Raw genomic sequence first — 19,007 nt, 5'->3', positions numbered from 1 at the left:
GGAAGATAATGGTAACTTTGAATGAAGGATGTTGCCTCCCGCCGACTAGTGTGTGGTCGTGCATTGTAGTGCTCATAATTAAGTTTGTTATTTTGTTATTGTATTTATGTTTAAACATATAATCAGCTCTAGATTAATTTTTTTCAAATCCGATTTTTCTAATTTTTTTNTTCTAGTTTTCTACAACATGACATTTTTTTTTTTTTGGGCCCATAGGTAAATTTATAAAATCCTACCAAGAATAGTTGTGTATGGACGTAAATTTGCTACAGTTAATTCGTTCATAAAGGTCTGAAACATACAGTCACAAGTAACTTGTCACTCCATCTCACGACATTTGTTAGCATCTGGCACTCCATCTCACCGCATTTGTTAGTGTCTAACCTTTATACAGAGATTATAAATCTCCACATTTTTTATTTATTTATGTGATTTTACTATGATGTTCTATAATATAGGTAAGCAGTTTTTTTTTTTTGAAATTTTAATTTAATTTTCTTGCAACTTCCTGGTACGCAAAGTGAAAGTTTAGGTTTGGCATAATCCCACATGTAGCTCAATTAATTTTAACAAAATAGTTCAACTGATTTTCTTTTAGGAAATACATGAATGTAAGAAACAATGTACTATCATTCTTTTCATTTGAAACTCTACCCCAATGCATCTATATTGATTTCCTTAAAGTTTATGAATTTTTCTTTCTTTATACAGTATGATTGGGGAGGGGCAGTACCAAATTAATCCTAGTAGTTCATAATGCAAAGGAAGAGATGTCATTTAACCCAATCTTTCAACTTTAGAGTAAACTTTTTCACTTACTGTATTTTTAACATGTTAATAAACATATAAATACCAATCTTTGTTTAAGGTAATTACTATTTACATACCAAAATTTGATTCTTAAATTCCCTCATTTCTCACGTGATAGATAAAAAACTATAATGAGTAGAGTTGATAAAATTTGATTTAAGTTCAAATATATGTTTAACCATATTCCATGATTGAAGGTGTAATCTCATGATTATAGATTACACATATTTCATGATTATAGTTGTAATGTTAGTAGCGTTATTCTACACGTGTCAAAAATTTTCAACCATTGATGAGCATCAATGACTTCAAAAACTTTTCATATCCACAATGCAAGGAAGAGCCAAATCTGGTGCTTTGTAGGTATTTGACTTAATGATATATTTGGAAGGAAAAGCTAGATAATTTATTTTAATTTTCTTTTATATCGTGGGTGCCCTAACTATTTTTGTCGATCAACGCTTCGTGAGTGTACCATAATTATTTTTATTTTAAAGTCTACCCTAATATCTCTATATCAATTACTTTAAAATTAATGAATTTTCCATTCTTTCATGCAGTATGATTGGGGAGGTGGATATTTTAGACATAGGCTTGCAAAAAATAAAAATAAAAAGTACAATATTGAGCACTAACAAAAATGTTATATATTCCCTAATATCTCTATATCAATTACTTTAAAATTAATGAATTTTCCATTCTTTCATGCAGTATGATTGGGGAGGTGGATATTTTAGACATAGGCTTGCAAAAAATAAAAATAAAAAGTACAATATTGAGCACTAACAAAATGTTATATATTAATTTCATTTTTCATGTGTGCAAGTATCTCTCTCTCTCTCTCTCTCTCTCTCTCTCTCTCTCTCTCTATATATATATATATATGACCGGTACCAAAATATTTCATCCTCGTCTTTAAATTGAAATGACTTCGGGTACAGTATTGACTCTCTCAATATCTATTTACATTTGCTTCAGATTCAATATTTCTTATNTAATTTCATTTTTCATGTGTGCAAGTATCTCTCTCTCTCTCTCTCTCTCTCTCTCTCTCTCTCTCTCTATATATATATATATATGACCGGTACCAAAATATTTCATCCTCGTCTTTAAATTGAAATGACTTCGGGTACAGTATTGACTCTCTCAATATCTATTTACATTTGCTTCAGATTCAATATTTCTTATTTGTTTTATGAAAGTTATGATATGAAAAATACTTTAGAAATATAAATTTCTATATTTATTTGGACTATTTTAGTCAATTTTTCTATTTTTACTAATTTAATATAATTATTTATATTTTAAGTAACTATTAAATTAATTATAAAGTTATCACGGTTCAACCTTAGTTCAACATTAGTTTGACCTCACAAACCTTAAATCTCTCTCTTTTATGGTTCTTTGAATGATATTAGTTTCAAAACCATGATTATAATAATGCTATAGGGTGGTATTGCAAAGGTCTTTTAGGCTGCGTTTGAATTGGGTGAAGGAAATCGTTTTCCACATTTTCCGCGTGTTTGGCTGTTACGGAAAATAACTTCCAATTTTTCCTTACACAACGGAAATGATTTTCACTACCTATTTTCACTTCAAAGTACTTCCAAAGAGAGAGAGAGAGAGAGAGAGCCCAGATCGCCGGTGCGAGTTCACCGACGAACCCATCTTCACGATCGCCACGACCCACCAATCTTCAAACCAGAGCCGGCGACCCACGAACCCAAAGCCCAAAGCGTTCGACCCAAACCCAGGCATTCAACCCAGACGTTCAATCCATCGCCTTCGACCTTCGACCTTCGACCGACGACCCAAACCTTCGACCCAGACCTTCGACGACCCAGACCTTCGACCCACATCTCATCGTCGACCCATCGCCGAGACCCAGACCCAGACCCAGACCCATCTCAGTTTTGTTTTTTTAAAGTTTGATTGTTGTTGTTGTTGTTGTTGTTGTTGTGTTGTTGTTGCCGGAATTTGCTGCTGTTGTTGTTGTGTTGTTGTTGTTGCCGGAATTTGCTGCCTGAATTTGTTGTTAAATTGGCTGTGATGTTGAAATTTTTTCTAATAAAATTTGTTTGGATGCTGAGAAAATGTGAAAAAATTGTAGGAAAATAGTATTTTCCTAATAGAACTAAACACATGAAAATATTTTCCACAACAATTTTCATAATACAACCAAACACTTGAAAATATTTTCCTTTTCTAGAAAATAGCATTTCCGGAAAATAGGTATTTTCCGAAAAATATTTTACGGGAACCAAACAGACCCTTAATGTTGAAGTAGTTGAATGTCAATTTGACACGTTAGAACCTCATAGTTGGCAAATTAGTAATTGTAATATATAAGGAATTAAAATATATATATATATATTTATTTATTTATTAGATAGTAGTTTATTAGGGACATGGATTGAGCTATGCTTTGGAAGCATGTATGTAACATCTGATGTAACTTTAAGTAATTTGCTTCAGATTCAATATTTCTTATTTGTTTTATGAAAGTTATGATATGAAAAATACTTTAGAAATATAAATTTCTATATTTATTTGGACTATTTTAGTCAATTTTTCTATTTTTACTAATTTAATATAATTATTTATATTTTAAGTAACTATTAAATTAATTATAAAGTTATCACGGTTCAACCTTAGTTCAACATTAGTTTGACCTCACAAACCTTAAATCTCTCTCTTTTATGGTTCTTTGAATGATATTAGTTTCAAAACCATGATTATAATAATGCTATAGGGTGGTATTGCAAAGGTCTTTTAGGCTGCGTTTGAATTGGGTGAAGGAAATCGTTTTCCACATTTTCCGCGTGTTTGGCTGTTACGGAAAATAACTTCCAATTTTTCCTTACACAACGGAAATGATTTTCACTACCTATTTTCACTTCAAAGTACTTCCAAAGAGAGAGAGAGAGAGAGAGAGCCCAGATCGCCGGTGCGAGTTCACCGACGAACCCATCTTCACGATCGCCACGACCCACCAATCTTCAAACCAGAGCCGGCGACCCACGAACCCAAAGCCCAAAGCGTTCGACCCAAACCCAGGCATTCAACCCAGACGTTCAATCCATCGCCTTCGACCTTCGACCTTCGACCGACGACCCAAACCTTCGACCCAGACCTTCGACGACCCAGACCTTCGACCCACATCTCATCGTCGACCCATCGCCGAGACCCAGACCCAGACCCAGACCCATCTCAGTTTTGTTTTTTTAAAGTTTGATTGTTGTTGTTGTTGTTGTTGTTGTTGTGTTGTTGTTGCCGGAATTTGCTGCTGTTGTTGTTGTGTTGTTGTTGTTGCCGGAATTTGCTGCCTGAATTTGTTGTTAAATTGGCTGTGATGTTGAAATTTTTTCTAATAAAATTTGTTTGGATGCTGAGAAAATGTGAAAAAATTGTAGGAAAATAGTATTTTCCTAATAGAACTAAACACATGAAAATATTTTCCACAACAATTTTCATAATACAACCAAACACTTGAAAATATTTTCCTTTTCTAGAAAATAGCATTTCCGGAAAATAGGTATTTTCCGAAAAATATTTTACGGGAACCAAACAGACCCTTAATGTTGAAGTAGTTGAATGTCAATTTGACACGTTAGAACCTCATAGTTGGCAAATTAGTAATTGTAATATATAAGGAATTAAAATATATATATATATATATTTATTTAAAACCCAATCTTTCAACTTTAGAGTAAACTTTTTCACTTACTGTATTTTTAACATGTTAATAAACATATAAATACCAATCTTTGTTTAAGGTAATTACTATTTACATACCAAAATTTGATTCTTAAATTCCCTCATTTCTCACGTGATAGATAAAAAACTATAATGAGTAGAGTTGACAAAATTTGATTTAAATTCAAATATATGTTTAACCATATTCCATGATTGAAGGTGTAATCTCATGATTATAGATTACATATATTTCATGATTATAGTTGTAATGTTAGTAGCGTTATTCTACATGTGTCAAAAATTTTCAACCATTGATGAGCATCAATGACTTCAAAAACTTTTCATATCCACAATGCTAGGAAGAGCCAAATCTGGTGCTTTGTAGGTATTTGACTTAATGATATACTTGGAAGGAACAGCTAGATAATTTATTTTAATTTTCTTTTATATCGTGGGTGTCCTAACTATTTTTGTCGATCAACGCTTCGTGAGTGTACCATAATTATTTTTATTTTAAAGTCTACCCTAATATCTCTACGTCAATTACTTTAAAATTAATGAATTTTCCATTCTTTCATGCAGTATGATTGGGGAGGTGGATATTTTAGACATAGACTTGCAAAAAATAAAAATAAAAAGTACAATATTGAGCACTAACAAAAATGTTATATATTAATTTCATGTGTGCAAGTCTCTCTCTCTCTCTCTCTCTCTCTCTCTCTCTCTATATATATATATATATATGACCGGTACCAAAATATTTCATCATTGTCTTTAAATTGAAATGACTTCGGGTACAGTATTGACTCTCTCAATATCTATTTATGTTTGCTTCAGATTCAATATTTCTTATTTGTTTTATGAAAGTTATGATATGAAAAATACTTTAGAAATATAAATTTCTATATTTATTTGGACTATTTTAGTAAATTTTTCTATTTTTACTAATTTAATATAATTATTTATATTTTAAGTAACTATTAAATTAATTATGAAGTTATCATGGTTCAACCTTAGTTCAACATTAGTTTGACCTCACAAACCTTAAATCTCCCTCTTTTATGGTTCTTTGAATGATATTAGTTTCAAAACCATGATTATAATAATGCTATAGGGTGGTATTGCAAAGGTATTTTAATCAAGGGAGTCAATACCGTACCGGAGGCTGTACCGGTTTGCCTAGCGGTACGGTATATTTCGGATACCGGTCAATACCGGAGTACCGTTTCGGGTTTACCGCTATTTTTTATATTTTTAAATAAATATATATATGTATGTGTGTGTATATATATTATAATAAATATAAAAGTTTACCATAAAACATTTCCTTAATTCAAAACTAATTATTCATAATTTTAGACTTTAGTATCAATTAAAAGAAAAAAAAACACACACACACACAATATAAAAAATAGAGAGCTTAAAAGTTATCATTGCATACTAAGAAAACAAACAATACTAATAAGTTAATGCAAATAAGTTATCATTCTACCCTAACAAAAATTCAAAAATTACAAAACTTAAAAAAAAAAAAAAAAAAAAAAAAATTTTTCTGTACCGGTCGGTACGCCGGTACCGGCCGGTATTGCCCGAAATTGGCCGGTATGGCCGGTACATGACCGGTACGGCCGGTATTTAAACCGGTACGAAACATTAATATTTCGATACCGGTATGCAACCGGTACGGTACGTACCGGCCGGTACGGTACCGGTACGGTATCGACTTCCTTGCTTTTAATGTTGAAGTAGTTGAATGTCAATTTGACACGTTAGAACCTCATAGTTGGCAAATTAGTAATTGTAATGTATAAGGAATTAAAAAAAAAAAAAATATATATATATATATATATTAGATAGTAGTTTATTAGGATCATGGATTGAGCTATGCTTTGGAAGCATGTATGTAACACATTATGTAACTCTAAGTAACGTTACATCATCCAATAACTTGTTATTAAGGACGAACTCAGGTGGGGGCCTGAGCTCCCCCTAGTTCATTTATTTATTTATTTATTTTTACTTATCATATTTTTTTATTTTTATATTTGGTCCCCTTCCAAAACCTTAGGCTATTCCTCCCCTCCAATTAGCTTAACCAGCCGAGCCCAACTAGCAACTATCTAAACCCAAAAACTTAACAAAAACAATAAAAGTATTCACAATGGTGTTTGTATTTTAGCAAAAAAGTTATTTTACCACCAAAGAACCAAAAAATCATGTGTTATTAGAGAAGTTAAAGCTAATTTATTTTACAACTACAGTAAACTGATATAAATACTAGTTGATTGTAGCAAATTATTAAAAATAAAATACAATATTTTATTAAGATTATCTCTCTACTTTTAATGAGTTTTTATATTATTTTAAATAAGGGGGTAAAAAAAAAAAAACATTTGATGTTGGGTGCATTATAAAGTGAGATAGTAAAATAGATGAAGTAGTTTTTCGAGTTGCTAAAAGTTAATATTTTAAGCACCACTACTGTGAATGCTCAACTTCAACAAATATATAGATCCTAGCCAGCATTGTATTAAAAAAAATTTATTTATTTTTGTTAATGTATTAATTAACAATGTGTATTTATAATTTGTTAATACTATATGGATGCCTATTTGGAGTTTTTTTTTTTTTTTGCTTATACTTTGGCCCCCTCTAGCTTGAAATCTTGGGCCCATCCCTCCTTGTTATTGAATTCATATTTTGAAAATTCAACTGTTGAATTACTTGTTCTATATGTTCTTAACATATTTGCCAATTTTCATGACAATCGGAAGCAATTTATCATTCGATTTATAAACTCATCTTTTATGCATTATTTTAAATTACAAAAACTTAAATTTAAACAATTGACTGATGATATGGCTATTGATCTTTGATCATCTTTTAATTTTGTAAGTATAAAGAATATATGAAAATAATATAATCCAGCGGTAGATTTATCAAAATTTATATCTAAATAAAAAACATTGGGTGGTGTAACATTGCTTAGAGTTATACTAGATGTAACTTGAACCTAACCTATATATATATATAAGAGAGAGAGAGAGAGAGAGAGAGAGAGAGAGAGAGGGGTATTGACTTTAGCAATTTGATGTAATAAAATTGCTAATGGCCCCCCTTAACAATATCATTCCCCTTCTTAAAGGCCATAAAAAAAAAAAAAAAAAAAAAAAAAAGTGATGGATCTAAAATCAAATAAAAAAATTAGTAAACCCAAAAATTTAGCAATAGCAATTTTATCAAAACAAATGGCCCAACCCTTTAACTTTTTCTTCTTTTTTTTTGGTGGAGATTTGTTTAATACTAAATCTATGCTTATTTGGAGTTTCAAAATTGAAAAAAAAATATACACACACATGTCCATATAAGTTTTTTAATTTTTGTGTCAAGTGAGTTATTAACCTAAAAGATGAAGATTACAAAAAGGGCCAGGGTGTGGCGAGGAGAGGGGGGGGGGGGGGAGGTTTTGTTTGACTCTGACAATGTATTGATATGATTGTTGGCAACAAGGATTGGAGAAAATTTAAAAATATAAACAACGAAAACGAAATTTATATTTATGTTGAATTTAGGTTTCAGCTTAACTTTTGTTCCCATCTAGACAAAATCTAAATCAATGCAAACTAAACTCTAACACAACAAAAAATTACAAACATTCGCTATCCATGTCTTTTTTCTTTTAGTATCAATATTATTATACAAATAGTGGTTGGACAAACCCTTTTTTTTTTTTTTTTTTCTTTTTTGAGAAATTGGTTAGACAAACTATAATTGAGAATATCATAGATAACAATCAAAATGATTTTTTTTTTTCAAATAAACTTATAATTATTTTATAAGTAGCTCTTTTATATTTTTATATATACAAAAATTATATATATTATATATAAACTTGGTAAAAATTTAATAAGTATTTAGTTATGCCTATTTGTAAATGTATCTCATATATATGCATATGCATGAAGTTACAAGCTCATATATTATTCAAAACAAGATTTAAGATTTTCAATCATAAATATATAAGCTTAAATTTATCATACACCTAATTTACATTCCAAATTAAAATTTTTTGTTTTATGAGTTTATCTTAATTAATTTATTAATACCATTCTAAGCAAAAATTCCAAAATTTATAACATGTCAAACAGGAAGTCCAAACGTATAAGCCTTTTGGTAAGACAGCCTGATAAAATGGAATTCTATCATAGCTTATATATAAGGACAAAGTTTAACTACAATCATCTCTAAGGAAATTCATCTAAACTGTTAGGTGGCAACATTAAAGAGTAACAAGTGTTCTCAGATGACCAATTAACTTAATTTTTCAGAGTTAACCTTAAACAGACCTATGAAATCAGCTAGATAAACAAAGCAACAAACAATTTGAAGTTGGGTAAGAGCAGTAGGTGCCAATCTAATCTGTGCATAATGCATGTATTACGTTTGTAGAGCAAAACCATATTCTAGCATTTCCAGCTTCTGCTAATTTCATAAAATTCGAAACTGTAGTCCCTTGTGGATTGTTTGATAAACTACCAATTATTACAGAAAGGAGAACTGGTCAGTACTTGTTACTGACACAGAATTTTTTTCGTTTTGGATAGCTTATTTTCATTCTCATTCGGCAAAAATACAATTGTACCAAAAAAGTGAGGTTTTCAAAAATTGTACACTAGTCGAATAAGCTATATTGGCAAAATAAAAAGCCAACTAAACATCCCAATTTATTAATGAAAATAGTGAGAAGTAAAGGACACTACTGCTCCCCTCTGTATTGTCTTGTGTCAATAAAGTCAGAAGGAAATTGCTTGTAGGCATTGTAAGTTATTTTTGTTTCTCTTCTTCTGCTTCTGTTGTCAGTGTGACTTCTCAAGTTGATGGTGGAATTTCCCAGTTTCTTGGCACAGGGCCGATATCGTATATAATCTCTCTATGGCAAGACCAAACAAGCTTTATTGCTTCTGGGGTCCCAATTCCGGCACCCCTGGGGTCTCCAGCTGGTCCAAACCTGTCACATACAGTTGTTAATGACAAAATCACATGGCAATCTTCTCATTAAGGAAAGACTATTTATTTCCTGCATACCAGTGATTCTGTGGAGCTCCAGTTGTTCTTGCTCTTAATCCAGCATAAGTAGTCCCATTTACTGTTTTTCCAATAACTTCCTGCACATCGATTTATGACATAAATACACTAAACTGAGATGATGGAGCTGAAAATCATCATTTAGAGAAGCAGTTTCTTTTTCAGCAAAAGGATCCAGGAGACTGCTCCATACACACAAGATTGCACGATATCATCATGGGGCTGCACAATTTTATGGAAGTGAAACTTATCCCATCATGTCCGAGCCCCCCTCCCCCTCTTTCCCAAAAAAAAAACAGTTTGAGCTCCTACATGACAATGAGCTATTGGTATGTAAAGCAACACCAAGGTCAACAGTTGGGACTTTAGGCCAGCCATTGCAGTGAAGGTTCTTAGCCATCAAGAATTAGAACACTTATAAATGCACAAAGCATTTCATGAAACTAGAAATTGTCTCCTGTAACGCATTACTTACTTTATATTAACCATATCCCAATAAATAAAGACATAAAAATAACAAACAAGGTAATTTAAATCATGGGGGCATACTGAAGTTGAGCTTGGGTTAAAAAATTTATAACTGAAATTTATCACAGAGAGAGAGAGAGAGAGAGAGAGAGAGAGAGAGAGAGAGAGAGTTGCCTGTAGGAACAGGGGATCATTTGAAACCACAGCAGCTGTTAAATGTGCATGCATCCTCTCAAGAGCATCCAACACCATTGGAAGTTGTTCTTTTTTGTAGTCGGTAATAATCTAGGAGCAAATACATAATAACATTTAGTCAATATTAGTCTAGGACCAAACATGAAGATGTCATTAACATTAACATCCAGCTATTACAACTCATTCCTTTGTGTAAAATACAATTTAAAAAAAATATATATATATATATATATTAAGGACACAATTCCCATTTCCAACTTTCTCTTTCTCAATGAGTGTGCACACACATTCATATGTTCATGTACAATCACACACACACACACCCCAGAGAAGAAATGACATTCTTATTTACAATCACACACACACAGACCCCAGAGAAGAAATGACATTCTTATTTCCTTACGTTGTTTTGTGATCCTTTTTTTTAGGCTTCCAACAACTCTTAGATACTGAGAACACCTTTAAAGTTGTGAAAGTTGCTTTCTGGCTTCACTGCCCCCATATAACAGCTCAAAATACTAAACACGATCATCTGAAGATCAGACCATTCATGTGTCACAAAAGCAAGCCTACCTACTTTGAAACTGCACAATCTTTTTTCAGTTTGTATGTAACTACTGTAATATATTTGTGAAACTTCAAAGTTTAATCCATGTGCTTCTAAGCACTATCAAAATACTAAACACGATCATCTGAAGATCAGACCATTCATGTGTCACAAAAGCAAGCCTACCTACTTTGAAACTGCACAATCTTTTTTCAGTTTGTATGTAACTACTGTAATATATTTGTGAAACTTCAAAGTTTAATCCATGTGCTTCTAAGCACTACTTAGTATCATAGTAGAAAAGGAGAGCAAACTATGGAACCAAAATAAGCCAGCTCCTTTATAGATGTCTACATTTTGAGATTTTACCCAATGAACCCAATTGTAAATCATTCAAAGTTCACTCAATAGAGGTTGAAGCAGAGAGCCATGGTGTAATTCAAACACTATTAGCTTTGTATAAACATTTAAATTCAAAGTATATCTGCACAGCATAAAATCCAACTCTCAGGAATTTTAATTCTTGTAAGTTTAAACTATCATGAATTTATAACTCTCGATACTTAAAATTCTCAGCAACTGAACAAGCCCTGACACTGAAAAAAGAGTGTACAATATTATTTGGGATACACTAGTCCCAATTCACAATGCAGCACAGGGATTTTAGTATCCAGGCCCAGCTTTAAGCTCCAGCAAAGTTAATATTTTTAACTAGTACTAAAATTTGAATAGCCAACGTAAAAATGTTGTGATCCAATATACTCGGGACGCTTGAATGTGATCACAAACAATTTTGACATAAAATGTTGAATAAAATTTAGTAATACACCAAAAAATTCAAAACCAAAAAAATTACACTGAAAGAGTCCTATCTTATTTACCTGGAATGGTCCAAAAATCTCTCTTGTTACAAGCTCATAATTGTTTTCTTTCATAATTTCTTCAAGTGGGACATAAACGGCCGTTGGTTTTATAGCACCATATATGGATGGAATTGAATGGTTCTTTAAAGGTTCGCCGCCAAAGAGTAGTTTTGAACCTGGTATCTGAAGCAATTTATTCAAGTGCTCTAGCATGGCTTCAGTTGTGAACTGCAACAACGAAAAAGAAAAGCAAAGTTAACAATCAGAATAGCTTTGCTCATGTGTAGGATGAAATGGATGATAGTATTAGGAAAAAAAATTCAAGAGATCTGTGGATCAAATAAATATGCCATACTTCATAGTGTCCTATATGCATGGAAATATGTCTAGGTTGCCTAGGTTTTTTCTGATCAATATCACAAAGGTTGGTCAAATCCCTAAAGGGTTAATTGCCTAAGCCCCCTGCTCAACTGGTTTGACTGACCAACCACTTTTGAGATTTAGCCCAGTATTCCAGAAGCCTATTTCCTCCACATCATGAACACATCAAGGTAGAACCATTAAATGGCTTCTTCAAGGACTTCTACTTTGCAATCCAAAAAATCTATCAGTTCAAATGTTGCTACTCCAAAATGCACTTTTTAAATCATCCAGGATGGTAGTAAGAATGCTATTAATTGGATGCTTCATGAGTGGTATTTTTGAAGATCACATAAATAAGATAATTAAAAATACAAGCAAAAGTAGCACACTTACAGTAAGGACAGGGCCAACAGTTAAATCTTCTAATTTCCTTCTCTCAGCAAGGTTTTTTATTTTGGATATAAATGAAGTTCTAGACCAGTTCTGCAAAAGGACAACAATGAGATTATTAAGATTAATGAAAGGAAATCGGTTGGTCATAAGCTACAAAGTCCTATTCACAATGTTGTGACCATGAGCAAATCTATGCGGATGAAATAAAAGACAAAACACAAGAAGTCATCTTCTCAGCCTTAATAATAGAAGATTCTTAATAAGCATCAAATGCAAACAGCTAACCTCATGCATGAATAATATTGATTGTGCCGAGCACTTCTGACCACTGCATGCATATGCATCCTGATCACAGACCCATGCAACATAATCTTCCTGCAATCCAAAAACCCATAAGACATACCACAAGACTATTATTAAATTACATAGCTGAAACTGTATAATCTAATATTGAAATTGTTGATAAGTAACCTCCTGAACATCAGGCCCTAGAACTTTCCAGTCAAATCCTGCATCTTCCAACTTAATGCGACCCTTAAGGTCAACAGCCAACTTGTCTGCCACTCTTGAGCTACCAGTAAAGAGGGTCATTCGTGGGTTTCCCTACAAGAGCAATATAAGTATGAAATTTGATTTTATATACACTTGTAACAAATTTACATGTTATAAAGAACAATTATAAGAATTGTAAAATTCACGGCTGAGAGCTAATTCTGTAATAAGAACAAATGGGCAAAACATTAGACAATGAACTCCAAAATCAAAGGTACAAGGCATTTTCTGTGAGAGGTAACTATAACTTTTCCAAGAAGAAAAGTTTTCTTGAGCCACTGTCAGGACCAACAGTACCTTATCTTTTTGTTTTTTGGCCTTTACGGTCCATTACCAACACTATCATCAAACCCATTGAAGCCTCCATCAAAGGGTCCAGTACCTCCGCAGCCCCACAATTGCCTCCACCACACTACCGCTATATGTGTTAAGACTTCGTCTTTTCTAGATATCATATATGTAACCATATAACCATGGGATAAGGAGCAGATCATAAGTTTCATATTCTGACTGTTTTGAGTGTACAGATGTCCAGCTCACTGACTTAATGTTAAAACTGTTGAAAGAACACATATGGAATATAAGAAGGCAGAAGGTTCCAGGACTGGAAATATATCAAATCCATGACCAAAGCAAACCACTTATAGAATTGCAAGTTGGGGAGAGAGACCCAAAATATCCAAAGTGTCTAGTAAATAAACTTCAACAAATTATAACCAAATATTCAACAATCCTACACCAGTGTTGTTGAATACACAAGAAGTTCTAGTGATCAAGAGCAAGCTTGATCACATAATAAACCATATAAGCAAGCAATTGAAAATCTTCAGGAATAAAGTAACTGGCTGTGTTATAATTAAGAATTAGAAAGCAAAATTTGTCAATCTAATGAACTAACCTCCAATAATATCTTGTTCATTGTCTTCCCATCAGAATTTATGAAGTCAACGTCCTCCGCAGGTAACCCACAATAATGAAGTAAGCGCATCATTTGCTCCATGACAATGCTCACCTATGAAACATTATCAGTCACTATTTTTATATAAGACAAATCTCAAAAAAAGAATAGTAGACTTTGCTAGAAAGGAATGCCAGTATACAAAAGAATAATTTAGAAAATCCATCACAGTATTTTTAAAGTAGGTAATTGGGCATTATTCCACAAATTTCTGAAAAGACATATTTTAGAGCATCATTCTGCTAGCCATGTGCATCATCCTCATTATTCACTCTCCCATTGAACATCCATAGATGTTCTTTAATTAGAAATTTGTACATTCTCTTCTCAATTGTACCCACTGCAACAAGTTCTCACATCGTATGCACTAACTAATATATTATCAATTAGAAAGCTCACACCAACCATAGTACATAAAAGATTACAGGCATACCTTGCTATCAACTTTAAGAATAGGCTTGTTGCCCATATAAAGTGCACCCATCAACTGAAGTACAGGAATCTCCAGCGGAAAATTGAAAGGAGTAATTATTGCAACCTGCACAGACGGTCTTTTATATTAGCAAAGTATTAAGAGACTATATAAATTATTCATTATCTACTATTCAGACGAAACAAGGATTTCTGGAACACCCAAAACTTGAATAGAAACTAATGAAGAGACAGTCTGTATCCATCTTGACATGGAGAAAATATTTTCAGAAAATGAAACCAAAATCCACATCAAGATGACAAGATAGTTTTTTATTATTATTATTATTATTATTCTTTTTTTTTGATAAGTCGAGATGACAAAATAGTATGCCTACTATAAAAAAAGTTAAACCAATTAGAGAAAGCATCTATCTCATAAAGATCAATGCCTTTTTCATATCGAAGATCCATAATATTTTTTTAATCATCTCCTTTTTCTTTTTTTAATAACCATTTCTCCTGTGCAGCATGTGCTTAATTAAAAAAAACTATACTTTTTTTTTCCTGAGAGCACGGTAAAAGAGGACCTACCATGAAATTCTTATTAGATTCACCTACTACACAGGAGAACTTCATATCTATATTTCAAACAGTCAGGTCAGACTGCATCTTATTACTTGAGAAGATCTAACAAACTATTAAAGAGCTCTAATGAAGATATAAAAGATCCTAGTGACAAATCTTTATTACACTCTCAAGAATATCCTAACACATTATTTTCCATGACAACTTTTCAACCATCATTGGTTGAAAAGCGAACAAGATACTCTGAATTGAGTAAATTTCCCAACTTTTCCCTATATTAAAAATTCGATGTTTAGCAATTATTGAGAAATTTGATGAAGGTCTTGAATCTACTAGTATCAATCATATTTACAGGGAACAACTTACAGGACCATAAGGCCAACGAAAACCATGACTTTGCTGTCCAAGATGATCTCCAGGTACTGCAAAAGACCTCGCAAGGAAACGAACCTAACAAATTTGTAAACAGAAATTGCAAAAAAAATTTCATTAGCAACTTTACTAGAGAGATTAAAGCTGAATCATGACACAAATTATTACACAAAAGTTTTATAATTATGTCTAGGGTATTTCTTCCAGTATATAAGCTGGTCGTAATAAATGCAGCATAATATTAACAGTAATTTTCTCATTTTTGCATCTATTTGGATGAGAAGAAACCAATTAACAGATTTTCAATAACAGATTTATCAATACGAAAGAAGCCCAATTTTCTTTGCAACACCAAAAAGGCTCAAAGTGATTTCATCTTGATGTACCTGATCACCAGAGAAATTCTCAAAAAACTTTTGTGTAACATAAACTTCACCAAGAGCCTGCTTGTAACTCTTTGGAGCAACTCTCTGTATTAACCTAGTGAAGAAATCGGAAACCTGAAAGTTGTATGAAAAAAAAAATTAATGCAATACAAATTATCTATTATACCTTTGGTAAAACAACTAAAAATTAATATATGTGATATTGAATAATCTTATTGCATTAATTCATAATTCAAAGAAGAGAAAAAACTTAATAAAAAACTATTTTCTCTTTCCTTACAGTACATTACCTTTGGAATGGAAAGCATGTGGGCTGCCTTTACAGATACGTCTCCAAACAAAAGATACCTGCAAAAGATGGTTTGCTGTCAGTTGTTTTAATTTGATTGAACATTGTTATTAAGGTCTTCTTTAAGAAAACAGGTACTAAATAATCACAGTATCCTCGGTGCAAAATATCCCAAATAGATATTTATAAGCAAGGGGAAGAAAAAAAAAAAGGAAACAAAGACCAAATAAGCAACACAAACCTCTCCGGTGCTTTAAAGGGATTGTGTAGCCCATGTTTGGGACACTTGGACAAGCTCTCCACAAATGGCTGCATAACCCAATCAAAATTCGGGAAGAATTTAGATGCTAAATATGCAAACATAAGTAAGCATGTCAAAGATGGAGCCAAAAAAAAAAAAAAAAAAAATCATTTCAAAGATAAAATTATTGAACTTGTGAGAGAAGGAAAATGGAAAGATGGCATTATGAAGCGTAAGGACTTAAGTTCAGCTTCTATGTACACTCAATAATGGGGAAGATCTTTTCAAAAATAAAGCACTTGTAAACTACTCATGATACACACCTGAATGCCTGTTTCATCTACCTCAGCAACTTTAATGAATGGCTCTCCATTTAAAGGATCCAGAAGTGTATTCCAATTTGAAGATGTTTTCCATTTACCCTGCACTGAAAGTGACAACAAATAAAATTATTGAACTTGTGAGAGAAGGAAAATGGAAAGATGGCATTATGAAGCGTAAGGACTTAAGTTCAGCTTCTATGTACACTCAATAATGGGGAAGATCTTTTCAAAAATAAAGCACTTGTAAACTACTCATGATACACACCTGAATGCCTGTTTCATCTACCTCAGCAACTTTAATGAATGGCTCTCCATTTAAAGGATCCAGAAGTGTATTCCAATTTGAAGATGTTTTCCATTTACCCTGCACTGAAAGTGACAACATTCTATGTTCATAATACTTGATCAATGTGGGTTTATAAAAAAGATAAGTTCAAGGCAACCTAATTCAGCTAAAGATATGACAAACAAAACAACATTATTCTAGTGGCAAAACTGTCCTTTCCTTTGGGGAAGGGAAAGTGGGGTTCAGAATAATAGATCAATATGTCACCCATTTGACTTATAATTTTAAGGTGTAATATATATAAAAACTAAAAACAGAGCAAAAAGCAACTAGAGAATCATTATAGAGAATTACACCTAGCTGATCCTTGTAAAGTTAACTTGTTTGTTTCTTTGTTTTCAATTCATGTTAGCTGTGGGGCATTATCTATAATAAACATCGATTTTGGAGTAAAACATACTGCTGAAGTAGCAGTACCTACCCAAGTTGTGAACTTCAGCAGGTTGAGAACCTGATATCTCTTCAACGTCTACAGTAGCAAAGGGTATGGAATGAACAGATCTGCCATAAAAATGAAATTGTTATCAGAGAAACCACTAGAAATAAAACATACAGAGTGACAGGTAAATCAACTTCAGAGCCCATATATTTGGCACAAATAATAAAATAGTAACACTAAACCTTCCACAGCACAAGCAAATCTTTTCAAATATTACAAATTCTTCCAAGGAAGAATCATCAAATCATCCAGAACAGATCCCATAATAACCTTATAAACCCATTAGAGGTAAGAATATATGACAGTTTTATCTTATGGATTGCCTTGAAACTTGTAGAGGTAGAAGGGCCCGAAGCCGTCTAGGATTCTGACTCCAAATGCATTTCATTTACAAAAAATAAATAGATGGGGAACTCATGACCAGTTTGACAAACATAATCATATTCCAATTTAATTTTCAGTCTATGATCTTGAATCTAAAATAAGCAATCTAAAAATTAAAATACGGCTACTAAAAGAACTTTTATGAATTAGCTTCAATGTGAATGTCTACACAATCAATGGGGATATAGAATGCATGCTGCTTATTGGAATAGCACACAATTAAAGAGTCCAAACAGCACATACGTGCCCCAACACGACCCACTTCCAAGTTACAATGGACCGCTGAGGTATCAGAAATCATCAAAACAGCAAACCTTACTATTTTATAAATGCCTCATACCAATTACTTGGGATCTGCTACAAGAGTCAGTCTGTAACAAGTAAGGTAAAAACTATAATACATCTGTAATAGTCTCCGACATAGCTACAAACAGATTACCTCCTTTTCTTTTCTTTTTTTCTAAATAATTTTTTTTTCAAACAATTAGATGAATGCAAAACCCATCAATTCACAGCACCAAAAACAAACCCAACAGTCTTTTTTTATTCTTTTTTTGAGAGAGAGAAGAAAACCCAATAGTCTGAATGACAAAAATTCTCAAAAAGCAACACAAAGCAAGCAATATTCCAACCATTTTCAACAAACACAGAAACTGAAAAGCAATAACATACCTTGAGAGACTGAAAGAATTGAAGAAACTGAGACCCTTTTGGGGAGCTTTGGCCCTCATAACTCCACAGTATAGAAACCTGTTCATGATGTTTGCTCTGTGATGGTGGACTGAACTGGAAAAAAGAGTTTTGTTTCTTCTCAACTCCAAGCTGTCCTTTTCATGTACTTTTGGTTTTGGATTTTTATTTCATTTCATTCAACTTTTAGATTGTGTTGGCTGACATTTTCCTCGTCCCAATAATACCCTTTAAATCTCATCCTGAATGTTTGTGGGTCGGTTATCCCATGCCATGGGTGTAGGATTTCTTGTTCTCACAGTCAATGATTTTTTACTCTCTATGGACTTTTTTGATCATCGAAATTAATAACATACGGATTACACTTCAGGCTTACGTGGACCCAACTCATGGATAGTATCAGGGGATTGAGTTTGTTCACTGAGATAAGGAAAATTGGAAACAGAACAAGTGATATACGTGGATTTTAATTAATTCAATTGATAAAATGTTTGGTGGTTATATAAGACATTTAGAGTTTAATTTTCATCTATATTAAAACTGATTGATGTTTTGATCTAATAATAAAGAGTTATAATCAGAAACAGACATTATAGATTGAAATCCTT

At 32.5% G+C, this 19,007-nt stretch overlaps 1 protein-coding gene across 1 annotated transcript; it reads right to left on the bottom strand.

The window, feature by feature from the left end:
• Positions 1–8,992: 8,992 nt before the first annotated feature.
• LOC111987570 (probable aldehyde dehydrogenase) lies at positions 8,993–18,704 on the bottom strand. The gene is made up of 16 exons (XM_065760131.1): positions 18,382–18,704; positions 17,308–17,387; positions 16,806–16,909; positions 16,218–16,285; positions 15,978–16,035; positions 15,688–15,801; positions 15,296–15,379; positions 14,364–14,468; positions 13,871–13,984; positions 12,892–13,023; positions 12,706–12,795; positions 12,421–12,510; positions 11,683–11,892; positions 10,234–10,344; positions 9,592–9,671; positions 8,993–9,514 (listed from the first exon to the last, which is right to left on the bottom strand). Exons 1-16 carry the CDS (start codon positions 18,465–18,467, stop codon positions 9,376–9,378), a joined length of 1,665 nt encoding a protein of 554 aa, XP_065616203.1. The 5' UTR covers positions 18,468–18,704; the 3' UTR covers positions 8,993–9,375.
• Positions 18,705–19,007: the final 303 nt, after the last annotated feature.

This window comes from Quercus suber, unplaced genomic scaffold (genome assembly GCF_002906115.3).
Source record: "Quercus suber isolate HL8 unplaced genomic scaffold, Cork oak 2.0 scaffold_354, whole genome shotgun sequence".
Taxonomy (NCBI): Eukaryota; Viridiplantae; Streptophyta; class Magnoliopsida; order Fagales; family Fagaceae; genus Quercus; species Quercus suber.
The sequence above is the reverse complement of the archived record's forward strand: the minus strand, read 5'-3'. Positions and strand labels throughout refer to the sequence as shown.